Raw genomic sequence first — 12,781 nt, forward strand, 5'->3', positions numbered from 1 at the left:
GCCATGAGTATAGGGTTTGGTGGATGGGTAACTGCTACCATACTAAGAGCTGACACTGAAAAAATTTAACCACAATTTATCATCAACCCTTCTCCAAAGTTCCAAAATAGTTATATCAAACATATTCTGCTGGCGCAAATTTTGTCTGCAAATGCAGTAGATTCCTGGTGCTTCCTACTCTGCCATCTTCTCTCTAGTTCCAGTTCTGGTCTCCTATGCACAAGCTTTTAAACCAAATTCACCACTGAAAGAAATCACTTCTAATAAATAAAAGAGATGGAAAGAACAAGAAATGTTGCTTCAAAACTGTTCTTTCCAGATTACATACACACACCCTTGAAGGAATGTCCAAGATGCAGTTTTGGATTAGAAAAGCAAATCACAGAGAAATATATGTATCATAATCTAATGTATTTTTGTTAAAAATAAAACAACATTTGTATGTAAATATTTGTAGGAGCATTCAGAAAAGTTGTGAAAAGATGTACACTGAGCCCCAAACTATGAATTTTTTTTTTTTTTTGGTTACAGTAGGAAGTTTATATAATGAAAATGGAGATAAACATTTTCTTTTTCACTTATCTATCTATTGCTTTACTGCTAGTCATAAATGTATTATTTAAAATATTGGCAAAGGAGTTTTTTATAAAGACTGTAAATATTCACACAGTAAAAAGGGAAATGTTCATTTCTGATCATTGTTAATAATAGTAATGAAAAATATTAAAACAGAAGTAAAGACAGAGTCAACATTACAATTAGTTACTTATCCTGTCCATTCTTTTATTTCCTGACATTTTTCACATTAAATGCCTCCAAATTTCTTAAATTGGTTTATGAACACATGCCAATCTCATATTTTTCTATTAAAATATACTATAATAATATTTAAAATTATTTTTAAAAACTCTTCTCATGGCACTTCCTAATAAGGAAGTAAAAAGGAAAAATTACCCTTGCAAACATTGATTATATGCATTTGCCTTCTCCATAAAAGGATCAGCCCACACATAGGTCAGGTAGGTCACTGTCTGCAATATAAGCTACAGGATACTATTTAGTGCTCAGTTATATCACTACTTTAAGGAATTTTTTAAGATTATTATACACACATCTCTCTGTCATTTGCTTTTTGAATCCAAATTTTCATCCTTCCAGCCATACTTCTTAGGTAAATATTAAATTGTATTCAAATACCAAAGATAATAATATCTATTAGAGGTAAAGGGGGTCTCAAAGTCAAATTAATTTGAGTTATTCTGGGTTTAAAAATGTAAATTGTGCTTTTTGGCTTACTTTTTATGCTTAAATTGCAACACTTTTAAGCCTTTTGAAATGCTAATCTGTACTTGGTTCTCCCAGAGAAAAATTTATTATAGAGTCTTGTTTCATCACAGAATCCTTTTTATAAAAAGTATGTTGGTAAAGCAGTGCTCCTCAGGACACTCAAAATCACGAATCACATGCCTGTGAGCATAGTTTGGACTGGGTACAACAGTGACCTGTGAGTACTCCAAGCCACCCATTATTATATTAACAGTGATTTATTTTATAATAGTGTCTACTATGTTCTGCTTTGTGTTCATCATAATAAAAACTATTTACTAAAGTGTGAGGCAGTGGTGGAATCTTCTGGACTATGACAGATTAAAGATTCATCTGTGATGTCAAGACTGTTCAATACAAGGGAAAAAGGCAGGGTGGAATAGATTATAATAGACACGATAGATTGCTCATTATTGAAGGTTTTGGTCATTCTTTCATTGGTTTTAAAATTAATGGTTAAAAATTTGAATGCTAGTTATATATGTATGTGTTAAATATTAAGAAGGGATATATATGTATATATAAAATACGTTCCCCTTTTAATCCTAAAACAAATGAAGAGAACATATCTAGAATATCCTGGGTGTCGATAGCAACTTTTTAAAATCATTTGCCTTATAGCCTTAGCTGTTATTATAACTGTAAATATCATTAATCTGAGATATGTCACATTCTCTGGTGTTATATTGCTTTATTTTTGGTTAACTAAATTTATATGGCTAACTTATTTAGGATGCCTGAACATAATTTCATGAATAAAATAGGGTGGATTTTCCTTTTGTTTTTTATCTAGGTCAAGTTTTGACATTCCAGCTAGATTTATCATTTGAGATGGCAAGCTTTTCACATATTTATATGATCTAGAATAGTTCCTTAAATATTATATATTTTAAATTTCCTATCCCCACATGTTTTGTTTAGTGACTTTGGGGGTAGGCATTTAACATTAATTTACATTTTTTCTGTGATTATTGGCCTAGTAAGATTTTCTACTTTTTTTAGATCAATATTAGTGATTTACATTTTCTAGAATGTTATAATTTTGTCTAGATCTTTAAATATATTAGAAAAAGTAAAAGTACTAATTTTGAAACTATTAAATTCTCATCCATTTGTCATGTTCATTGCTCTTTCATTATATCGTTGATTTACAACTTTTTAAAATTAATATACATTTGACAATGAAAAATCGTATATATTTAAGTTATACAATTTGGTGATTTAATATACATATTTAGTGAAATAATCACCAAAATCATGTGAATTAAAATCTATCGGCGCTGAGGTGGCCGAGCTGTCTCAGGGAGGCTGGTCGAGTTGGAGGGGTGGCTTACAGTCGCTGATCCAGCATCTCAGGGACGATGGCGGAGGGAGATAATCGTAGCACCAACTTGCTGGCTGCAGAGACTGCAAGTCTGGAAGAGCAGCTGCAAGGATGGGGAGAAGTGATGCTGATGACGGATAAAGTCCTCCGATGGGAAAGAGCCTGGTTTCCACCTGCCATCATGGGTGTGGTTTCTTTGGTGTTTCTGATTATCTACTATCTAGATCCATCTGTTCTGTCCGGTGTTTCCTGTTTTGTTTTTGTGCTTGGCTGACTACCTTGTTCCCATTCTAGCGCCTAGAATTTTTGGCTCCAATAAGTGGACCACCAAACAACAGCAGAGATTCCATGAAATTTGCAGCAATCTAGTAAAAACTCGGCGCAGAGCTGTGGGCTGGTGGAAACGCCTCTTCACACTAAAGGAAGAAAAGCCTAAAATGTACTTCATGACCATGATCATTTCTCTTGCTGCGGTTGCTTGGGTGGGACAACAAGTCCACAACCTGCTTCTCACCTACCTGATAGTGACTTTCTTACTGTTGCTTCCTGGACTTAACCAACATGGAATCATTTCAAAGTACATTGGAATGGCCAAAAGGGAAATCAACAAGCTTCTCAAACAAAAAGAAAAGAAAAATGAATAATTCATTTGCTTTCTTCAATGTGATTAATGGAGTGTACATTATCCCTGGGAACAGTTTCTACTATACTATGTGGATACTAAAATGTTACAGAAGTAGCTCTTTGCTCTCCCTCACTCTGCCCGTAGTTAATAGAAATTCAGACTCGCCAAGTATGGCTTTGTGCATAGTGTCTTCATGTCAAGTGTAGTTGGATACGTTCTCATCCACTGGCCTTATATGGACAACTCATTAGTGAGTGTGACTTACTTTGATTTTTCTCACCCAGCGTTAATTGAATTCTTACTTTTAGGCAACTTCCTTTAAAATAACATAGTGGTGGACTTTAGTTCAGTTAATGTGACTTTGGATAATTGTTGGAGTTGATCTTTGCTTTAGCTAGATACAAGATAGTGGTCTGTGGCTACAGGAAGCTGGTTCTACTGTCTGCTTTCACAGTCTGCTTAAAAAACTGTCTGATTTCAGGAATATAGAGACCAAATTTATCACTTCTGATGAAGAGACCAATTAAGAATCATTCCTCATTCTGTTTCTTTGCTGTGGGGAAGAATCCCCATGGAATAAAATGAAACTAATTCCATGCCCTAAAGATAATCAAAATATCAGAAACATCCTATGAACAAAAGAAAAATTGGAAAAATTATCAACATCTCCAACTTAATTGGCATCAGAAAATCAGATACACTTTACCCTTATAATTGTATGGTATATATTAAAAGGTTTATATTTGAGAGTGACCATGTGAATTTATCTTTTAAAATTAATGTCTGTACTTTTATATTCAGCTTTGAAGCCATTTCAAACTTTACTCCAAATTATGAAAGTGTCTAAATTTATAACTTACCCTCACATCCTTATTTGAGGACTAGGTAATCATTAATTTCTTTATTCTGTATGCTTGTATTGCCTCCTGGTCATTGATATGTTATACTTTTATTAAAATTAGGCTATGTGTTAGGACCCTCTTTTCTATTACAGTTTACCCTTAAACCACACAGGAGTTAGTGATGCTGACTGCTTCACATAGCTGAAAATCCACACATTACTTTTGATTCCCCAACATTTTACTACTGATAGACTACTGTTTAAGTTATTGCCTCACCAATAACTTAAACAGTATATAAAGACACATTTTGTGTGTTACATATATTATGTAACTGTATTCTTACAATAAAGTTAGCTAGAGGAAAGAAAATATTATGAAGAAAATCATAATGAAAGAAAATATATTTACTATTCATAAAGTGGAAATGGATCCTCATAAAGGTCTTCATTGTCTTCACATTGAGCAGGCTGAGGAGGAGGAAGAGAAAGAGGAGAAGTTGGTCTTGCTGTTTCAGAGGTGGCAGAGGTTCAACAGGAGGAGAAGGTAGAAAGGGCAGCAGGGAGGCTGGCACATTTGGTCTAATATTTATTGAAAAAAATCATCATATAATTGGACCTGTGCAGTTCAAACCCTGTTGTTAAAAGATAAACTGTACTTTGATCCAAAATATCTGTACTTGCTTTCACTATTTAAACATCTAAATTTAATAATTATAAAATATATATAAGACTTATATATATATAAATTTATATATATATAATTACAAAATAAATATAAGACTTAACCATTTTAATGGGTAGAGTTTAGTAGCATTAAGTACATTTACATTGTTGTACAACCTACCACCATCACCATCCCAGACCTTTTCTCATCTTGCAAAATGAAACTCTGTACCCATTAAGTAACTTCCCACTTCTCCCTCCCCCAGCCCCTGGTGACCACCATTCTATTTTCTGTCTCTATGAATGTGACTACTCCTAGGTACATCATTATTAGTGGAATCGTACACTATTTGTCTTTTTATGACTGTCTTATTTCACTTAGCATGTCTTCAATCCTCATCCATTTCATAGCATGTGTCAGAATTTCCTTCCTTTTTATTTTATTATTTTATTTATTTATTTTGAGACAGAGTCTCACTCTATTGCCTGGGCTACAGTGCCATAGCATCAGCCTAGCTCACAGCAACCTCAAACTCCTGGGTTTAAGTGATCCTCCTGCCTCAGCCTCCCAAGTAGCTGGGACTACAGGCATGCACCACCATGCCCAGCTAATTTTTTCTATGTATTTTTAGTTGTCCAGCTAATTTCTTTCTATTTTTAGTAGAGACAAGGTCTCACTCTTGCTCAGTCTGGTCTTGAACCCCTGACCTTGAGCGATCCTCCCGCCTCAGCCTCCCAAGGTGCTAGGATTACAGGCATGAGCCACCACGCCTGGCCTATTTCCTTGCTTTTTAAAGCTGAATAATATTTCATTGTACATATATGTGAAAATATTTTGCTTGTTCATTCTTCATTAATCAATAGGCTCCTTGGGTTTTTGTTTCATTTTTTGGCTGCTGTGAATAATGCTACTATGAATATAGGTATATAAATACATGTTCTGTCCCTACTTTTTGAAAATAAATTACAATCACTGAATTATGAAGATCGAACTTACAATTTTTTAACTTTATGATGGGATAAAAGTAATAGCATTCAGTGGAAACTGTATTTCAAATTTTGAATTTTTATCTTTTCCCAGGCTAGTGATACCTGGTATGATACTCTCTCGCAATGCTGGGCAGTGGCAGTGATTATGAGTGCCAACAACTGACACTCTACAGTACCAGTACTGAAGGTGCTGAAGCTTTTAAGGTATATTAAATGCATTTTCCAAGTTATGACTTACAATGGGTTTAACAGGCCATAACCCCACTGTAAGTTAAGGAACATGTATAATTATGTTTTTAAAGGGAGATTGAAGGAAGTTTGATAAAAATATTTTGAAAATACACACATCTTTTCCATTAGCTGAAGGATTAATAATTTAGTTTAGTTGAAAGCTACCCAAAAGGGAACCCAAAAGAGCAATGATACTATTTTCTTAAAAAAAACCAAAAAAAAAACCACAGAAGACATAAAAATATCCATTGTAAATTTATTATGCATTAGGAAGCTTAACCTAAAAACCAACAGCATAGTAAAAAGATATGTTATCTCTGTTCATAGCAGAACAGGTTTCAAAATATATTTTCTTTTAAATGTATTCAGTCAGTACACAATCCTTTATAAAAGTTGTATATATTTTTTCTATCAATACCTTCATTACATTTATAAATACAAGATTTACACAGCATCAAAAAAAAATTAAAACCCCTTACAAATATCTACATATATGTCATAGCTATAAAACTTTCAAAGGAGTGCTCTGTTAAAGGTAGGCTCTAGATAGATAATGGTCCATTTACTGATGCAGCAAAATACATATAAATCTGTAAAGTTTTCTTTGTCCATAAAATACCTCAAAAAATTAGCAAGACACTTTTTGTGAAACTGAGCTTCACTAAACCATAATATTTTAGAAAGGAATTTGATGTGCGTATTCCCATGAGATTCAAAAGTCAAATAAACAGCTTGAAATAAAAATTATTAAAAACAAATGCATACTACAAAGCAGTTAAGGCAGGAGTGTGATGGAGGAGAGAAACTGAGAAGGACATAGGAGATGTGGGAAAGAGCCAACAGTAATAATGCATTATGAGTCTGAACTTGGATATAAACTCCACTGGTATCTAGTTACTATCGCCCTTACTTAGGAATTTTCAAATTGTTAAAAAACTTTCTTAGAAGCAGCCTCCAATTTCTACATTGCCATGAGAATGCTAGATGTGTTTTTTTCTTCTGTAAAATCACCTTGGATCTGACTAGGACACTAGGTCCAGGAATCTGAGTTGCGATTTCTGTATGATTTAAATTTATAAGAAAAATTTGCTTCATGTAGTTAATTAAGGTAACCATTGGTCGGTATTATTAATGTCCATAGATGTATATTTATTGAATCTCATTCTAGCCAAAAATAGGAAGTAGAGAAAATAAAAGGAGAGTAAAACTAGGTTTTCATTTGACCTTTGAACAAAGACAATAAATCCCTGATACTGAGTGACTCTTAATTAAGAGTGACCACTCATTAACACCCATGGGCTAAGTAGGAATAATTCAGAGAAACAGGAAGAAAGAAAATAAGAAGGAATTCTTTACCTGCAATCTTGCCAGAGATGGCAGTCCTACTACAATCCTGTACCTTCTGCTGAGAAGGGCACGGAAAGATTGCTGACATTCTTATTCTGGAGTTACTACAGGAAAGCCATCATTTTTTCTATTTGAGTTTCACCTTGAGAGTTGCACAATATTTTCAAGGAAGTACTTCATATCTTACCTTATGCTAACGTATACACAGAAAGAAAAAGAATGGAAGAAAAGAAATAGGAGGAGGAAGGGCAAAATGATGGAGGGGGTCATTTATCAAACTTGGCCCTGGAGGATGCTGCTAGCATCTAGCATCTCCCCTCCAGCACCATGAGGTTTCCATGTGGTGTGGTCCCTCCACGGCTCAGCTCTCAGAGATGGCATCTGCAGAATCCCCTTTTCTGCTGAGTTTACAGCTCAGTGCACTGATTCCCAGGCTCCTCGAAGGAAGAGAGCTCCCAGATGCTGCTGTCTTGTAGCAGTGGTTCAATGTCCTCATCACTGCCCCGTTCTGGGGTGTTGGTCAGGCTGCCACTGCCACTGTTGCTATGTTTTTGAACTCCACTGGCTTTACTGTATTCAGGGATGAATAAGGCAACCAGAAAAGATATAAGAACTATACATGCCCCAAATAAAAATGGTGGGCCTGGGACAACTCCCTGATGGATGTGGAAAACAAATAGAGACAAAGAATTTGGTTAGTATTTTTAACTCAAAATTAGTCCTGAATGACCCAAAAAGCACACCACCAAAAAGTGAATCATTTTCTCATAAATGAACGTTTCATTAAATGTCAAGGCACACTCTAATAGAGTTTGGTATTTGGAATATGAGAGAAGGCAACTAATCACTGCTTTCTGTACCACTTCTAAATTGCTTAACCAAACCTGTAAGTGACAGCTGCTTTTCTATAGTCCCATCTTGTGGCCTCAGATCATGCACTACCATATATATGAATATTAATTTCAGCTTTGTATAGAAATCTATACTAATTATCACTTAGAAGGAAGGCAGGAAGACATTTCAAATAAATAGTAGAAAAGGCCTCTACCTTAATTTTTAGCAGGATTTTTAGGTCATTGCATATGATATTTAGGCTGGACTTAGCCAGAGAATAGAAGAATGATTCTGTGGGTGAAAACAGAATCTGAACGAAGTTGAAAAATCCTTTACGTAAGCTATTAAATCACTAAAATGATCCCTCTCGACCCCTAGGAAGCAATGAACACAGCACTTAACTGTTCTCAGATACCATAGTAATATACAAGTAAGGATGCCTTCCAAATTTAAGGACACAAGATTTTGCCATAATCAGACACAACCACTGTTACAAAACTAGACTTAACACCAAATTACCTGTAGGACAGCATTGTCAGAATTCAATTTCGGGCCCAATTCGGTCAGTTCCACGTGGAACATGTAGAATATGAAGCCATAAAGTGCTGGCCCCAGGCCATTGCATAGTCCTCTTATTCCAGTTATGATCCCCTGGGCAACTCCTAAATCAGAACAAAGAGCACAGAGCCAGTTTTCTCAGAAAAGCAGCTCAAGATTTGGAGAGCTGAACAGTACTTTCTTACAACCATGATATACTGATTCAGCTCGATGAAATAGAAAGCATGCTGAGGAGAGCAGATTAGGAAGACTGAATCCACCATACTTTCTTTCATTGTATAAATGTTTTCTTGGTTTCACTATGTCCGCTTAATGTTGTCCTCACTCGCTATAAGATCTATAAGATCTTATGACAATGATGTTCTGAAATTGTTTGGGGGTCGAATTTCTCACATCAGCTAGAACTGCCTATAAATGGGGAATAAAATGCAAAGCTTTAATATTCTCCCATTTTAGGGAATTTCCACATTTTTGCAGGTTGAGATTTCCCTGTTCTGCTCATTTAATGGTGGTTTTACAATAAAAATATACCTTTTACTTCAGGCAGCCCAGGCTACATGGATATTGAGTAGATTTCTTGTTATCTCTGCTATCTAAATGGCAGGTAAAAAATAGCTTGAACCACAAGGAATGGATGTTTCTGTAAGTCAAAAATGAGGGAATATAATTTAACCTAACATGATATATTCCAATAGTTTTATATGCTAACATTTAGAAATATACAGAATTTGTGGTCTTCAAGTAATACTATTTGAAAATGGGTATGAGTAGGATGGCTTTCTCTCTCTCTCTCTCTCTCTCTCTCTCTCTCTGGAGAGACAAGGTCTCACTATGTTGCCCAGGCTAATCTTGAACTCCTGGCCTCAAGCAACCTTCCTGCCCTGGCCTCCCCCCAAGTGCTGGTATTGGGTGTTACCCACAGTACCCAGCCTAGGATGGCTAATTTCTGATGTGGAAAAACAGGTACAATGAATAAATCATTTTTTCCAATATAGTTTTTTATTGAAACTTTTAAAAGCTCTCTCAGGCATATACAAATTTTTTCCCTCTAAAATTCTCTACCTTCCTAACTACAGTCAGGTGAGAGATGGAGATGGAAAAGGATGAAATCTGGCAGTGTGAACTACCTGACAAGGAAGCTAAAGCACAGGAAGGATGGAAGAGTCTAGATGGTGGAATGCTACTCATCGAATAGCAGTATTAAATTTAATTTCATCTATTACTCTGCAGCCAATTATCAACAGCCACACAGGTTCATGTCTTCTTTACCTTCTGAAAGAACCATTAATTAAGCTCATGGACTTTGAATTATTCCAAATGAAAGGCATTTTAGTGATTATAGTGATTAAATAAATAACTCATGGCTAATTGGCCATTGTTTAATAGACATCTGTTAAAGTATGGTTATGGTCTTGTTAATTCTCATAGTAGTGGACAAAACAAGTATCAAAACAGCAAAGGGAAAATGGATAGTTCTATTTCTAATTCTTAGTAATATGAAAACCTGCTAAGGTTTAAAGGTTTAAAACATGCTAAGTCCAGGTTTTAAAAATATGAGGTAAGATCAAAGCAGGGAGGAAAATAGAATCTTTCCATTTGGCTAAGTATGATCCTTGAGAAGGGACCACATGGCTATCAACTGCTCAGAACTTCTCATGTTTCTGGGGAGAGGTCTGAGCTGAAGGACAGAAACAGGGAGAGAGCAGCAGCCTTACCCTGCTGATCTGACTCTGCATTCCGAGAGACAAGAGCGCTGACTGCTGGAAACGTAATACTGGACATGGCGGCCACAGTCCCCGCTGCCCACATCATCCTGAAATGACAAGACAGGCTGCAGTCAGGCAGTAGGCCAGCCCCAAGGAGTTCACTGTTCAGACTACAATCAGTAGCAAAAGTACAAATGCATTCTGTTTTCTCCTATTAAGTTTATTCTTCCCTCTTTAAAATGGATTTTTTTAAATACACATCACACGGTTAATAACAATCATTACTTCATGGGCTGAGAAGGAGATGGAAGGTCTTTCAAAATCTTTTTTTCTTCCCTGGTTTCTCTATTACTATCTTTAGACATAAGCTCAATTATGTTCATAAGGGGATTTCTTTTGTTTCTATAAAACATCTTCCCCACTGATTTTCTACTTTTTCTTTGTATTTCTCAAAAGCTCACCTTCACACTGTCCTTGGGCTGTGCAGTTTGCTACCCCTCAACAGAGCGTAGTGTGCCACCAATTAAAAAAACAAAGCCTGTTTCCCTTAGACCTTTGTCCCTTTTCTCAATGAAAGAGACTTAAGTGTATGTCAGTATGAAGTATTTGTGTGAGTAAAGTGAGGCCACAAATGGGCTTGTAACTGGCTTGGTCAGGCTTTCCTTATAGATGGTCCTTACTGAAAAAAACTCTTTCATGATGACAAGTCTCATCAGCACTGCATGAGTTTCACTGAATCAGCTACTGATCCAAAGTTCACAGGACCAAAATTAAAAAGAACAAGAATCAACCAAGTTAATCTCATTAAAAAGTCACACAGAAAGAGCACATGGTTCAAATAAAATTTGGAATTTCACATGGACTGCTAAAGTTCTTCTAGTTCCTCTAAATTATGTCGTCTGTTTACATGCAAAGCCAAGATCAGATTTGAGGTCTAAAATGAAGAAGGCACTCTGCATTTTGTGATCAAGCACATGGGGAAATTTGCTTGCCACACAACAAAATACAAATGAGGATTCTTTCTATTTCTTCTTATTCCACAGGGCTTATTTTGACCTTCCTTCCTGTTTGTGGGAATCTAATATGCTAGCAGTAATAATAGCCTCAGGATACACATGGTTTGGGAAGAGATTTTAGCATTCATCTAACTCAAATCCTTTATTTATAAAGGTTATGTTATTGCCCCAGGGTTGCTCAGTTAATGATAGCAGTTAGGCATGCTATATCCAGTCATTTGGCCTTGTCTTATTTTATTGATGACTATATGCAATGTCCCTAAAAATTAACAAATATGTTTTAAAAAGTTGATATAGAAATTTACTAGGGGCCTGGGGAAAGAGTGACACACATTCAATTAAGCAACATGACATAAAGGCAATCTTTATAAATAATCCTGAGTTACCTAGCTCCACTCTTCCCCAAAGTAAAGTCTAATGGTCTCTGAAAAGTTAAGTACACCATACCAGTTAAGCAACCCTTGCCACCTTCTCATCACACCCAACCAGTTCAAGCTCCTCTAAGACATACCTTTCTGATAGTTCATGACAACCTACGAGTGAGACTTACCAGGCCTGAGATCCAAAACCATACCAGGCTAACTGGAACATCTGGAAGCCCAAGCCAAGGAGGACAGTATTCTTATTACCTAATGATCTCATCAAGATGCTAAGAAAGAATGTCTGCAAAGTAAAAAAGACAACCCTGAGAAACCATGTTAACAAGGAATTTGAATGCAAGCTCTGTGAGTCAAGCTTACTCACTGATGACCGAGGACCTATAATGGCACACTGCCTGACTTGCAGCCACAGAGTCTGGTCACGTATCTCTACAGGGGTGGAGTTTCAGAGGCTGAACTGGGAGACTTAGGACCTTCAGCTTCCTCCTTGAGAAGCCTGTCTACCACCTGGTGCTCTGCGGGGACATCCCAAAAGATTATCATAGCTGTTCATCAGTTATCATAATTAAAAAGGGATACTTCTTAGTCTCTCTGGAGAAATGCCAATCATTTATCTGTAAATTGCAAACTCCTGTTGAATATTTATAGAATTTGAAGGATTTTGCTGGAAGTTAACAGTTTTAAAAAGTTGGAACTGATGTAAATTTGATTTTAATAAATACATACTCTGCTAAATACAACTAGTTGGGATAATCTGAAAAAAAGTTCAAGACAACTCTGGGCTAATCGACCAGGATTAATGTAAAAAAACAAACCAATTATCATGATGAACTTGAAAGTTTAACATAATTTATATTTGCTAATATGGTTCAACAAAAACAAAAAGACAAGAAGCCTTTTGCCTTGATGCATTCCCATGAGTCTTATCTATTCCACTGTT

General features: G+C 35.8%; 1 protein-coding gene and 1 pseudogene across 2 annotated transcripts in view; one reads left to right on the plus strand and one right to left on the minus strand.

Moving 5' to 3' along the window:
- Nucleotides 1-2,544: 2,544 nt before the first annotated feature.
- Nucleotides 2,545-4,254, plus strand: LOC105881349 (ADP-ribosylation factor-like protein 6-interacting protein 1 pseudogene; annotated as a pseudogene).
- A 1,988-nt stretch (nt 4,255-6,242) lies between these two features.
- SLC71A2 (solute carrier family 71 member 2) overlaps nt 6,243-12,781 on the minus strand; it is a 78,925-nt gene continuing 72,386 nt past the window's right edge. The window contains exons 9-12 of one of the 2 annotated variants that reach the window (XM_012782976.2): nt 12,012-12,124; nt 10,455-10,552; nt 8,701-8,843; nt 6,243-8,003 (exon numbers count right to left, since the gene is read on the minus strand). In XM_012782976.2, coding sequence (XP_012638430.1) covers nt 7,755-8,003; nt 8,701-8,843; nt 10,455-10,552; nt 12,012-12,124 — 603 coding nt within the window. In that variant the 3' untranslated portion in view covers nt 6,243-7,754. The remainder of the gene's footprint in view (nt 8,004-8,700; nt 8,844-10,454; nt 10,553-12,011; nt 12,125-12,781) is intronic. The other variant, XM_012782978.2, reaches the window with a different exon arrangement.

Source organism: Microcebus murinus, chromosome 12 (genome assembly GCF_040939455.1).
Source record: "Microcebus murinus isolate Inina chromosome 12, M.murinus_Inina_mat1.0, whole genome shotgun sequence".
Lineage (NCBI taxonomy): Eukaryota > Metazoa > Chordata > Mammalia > Primates > Cheirogaleidae > Microcebus > Microcebus murinus.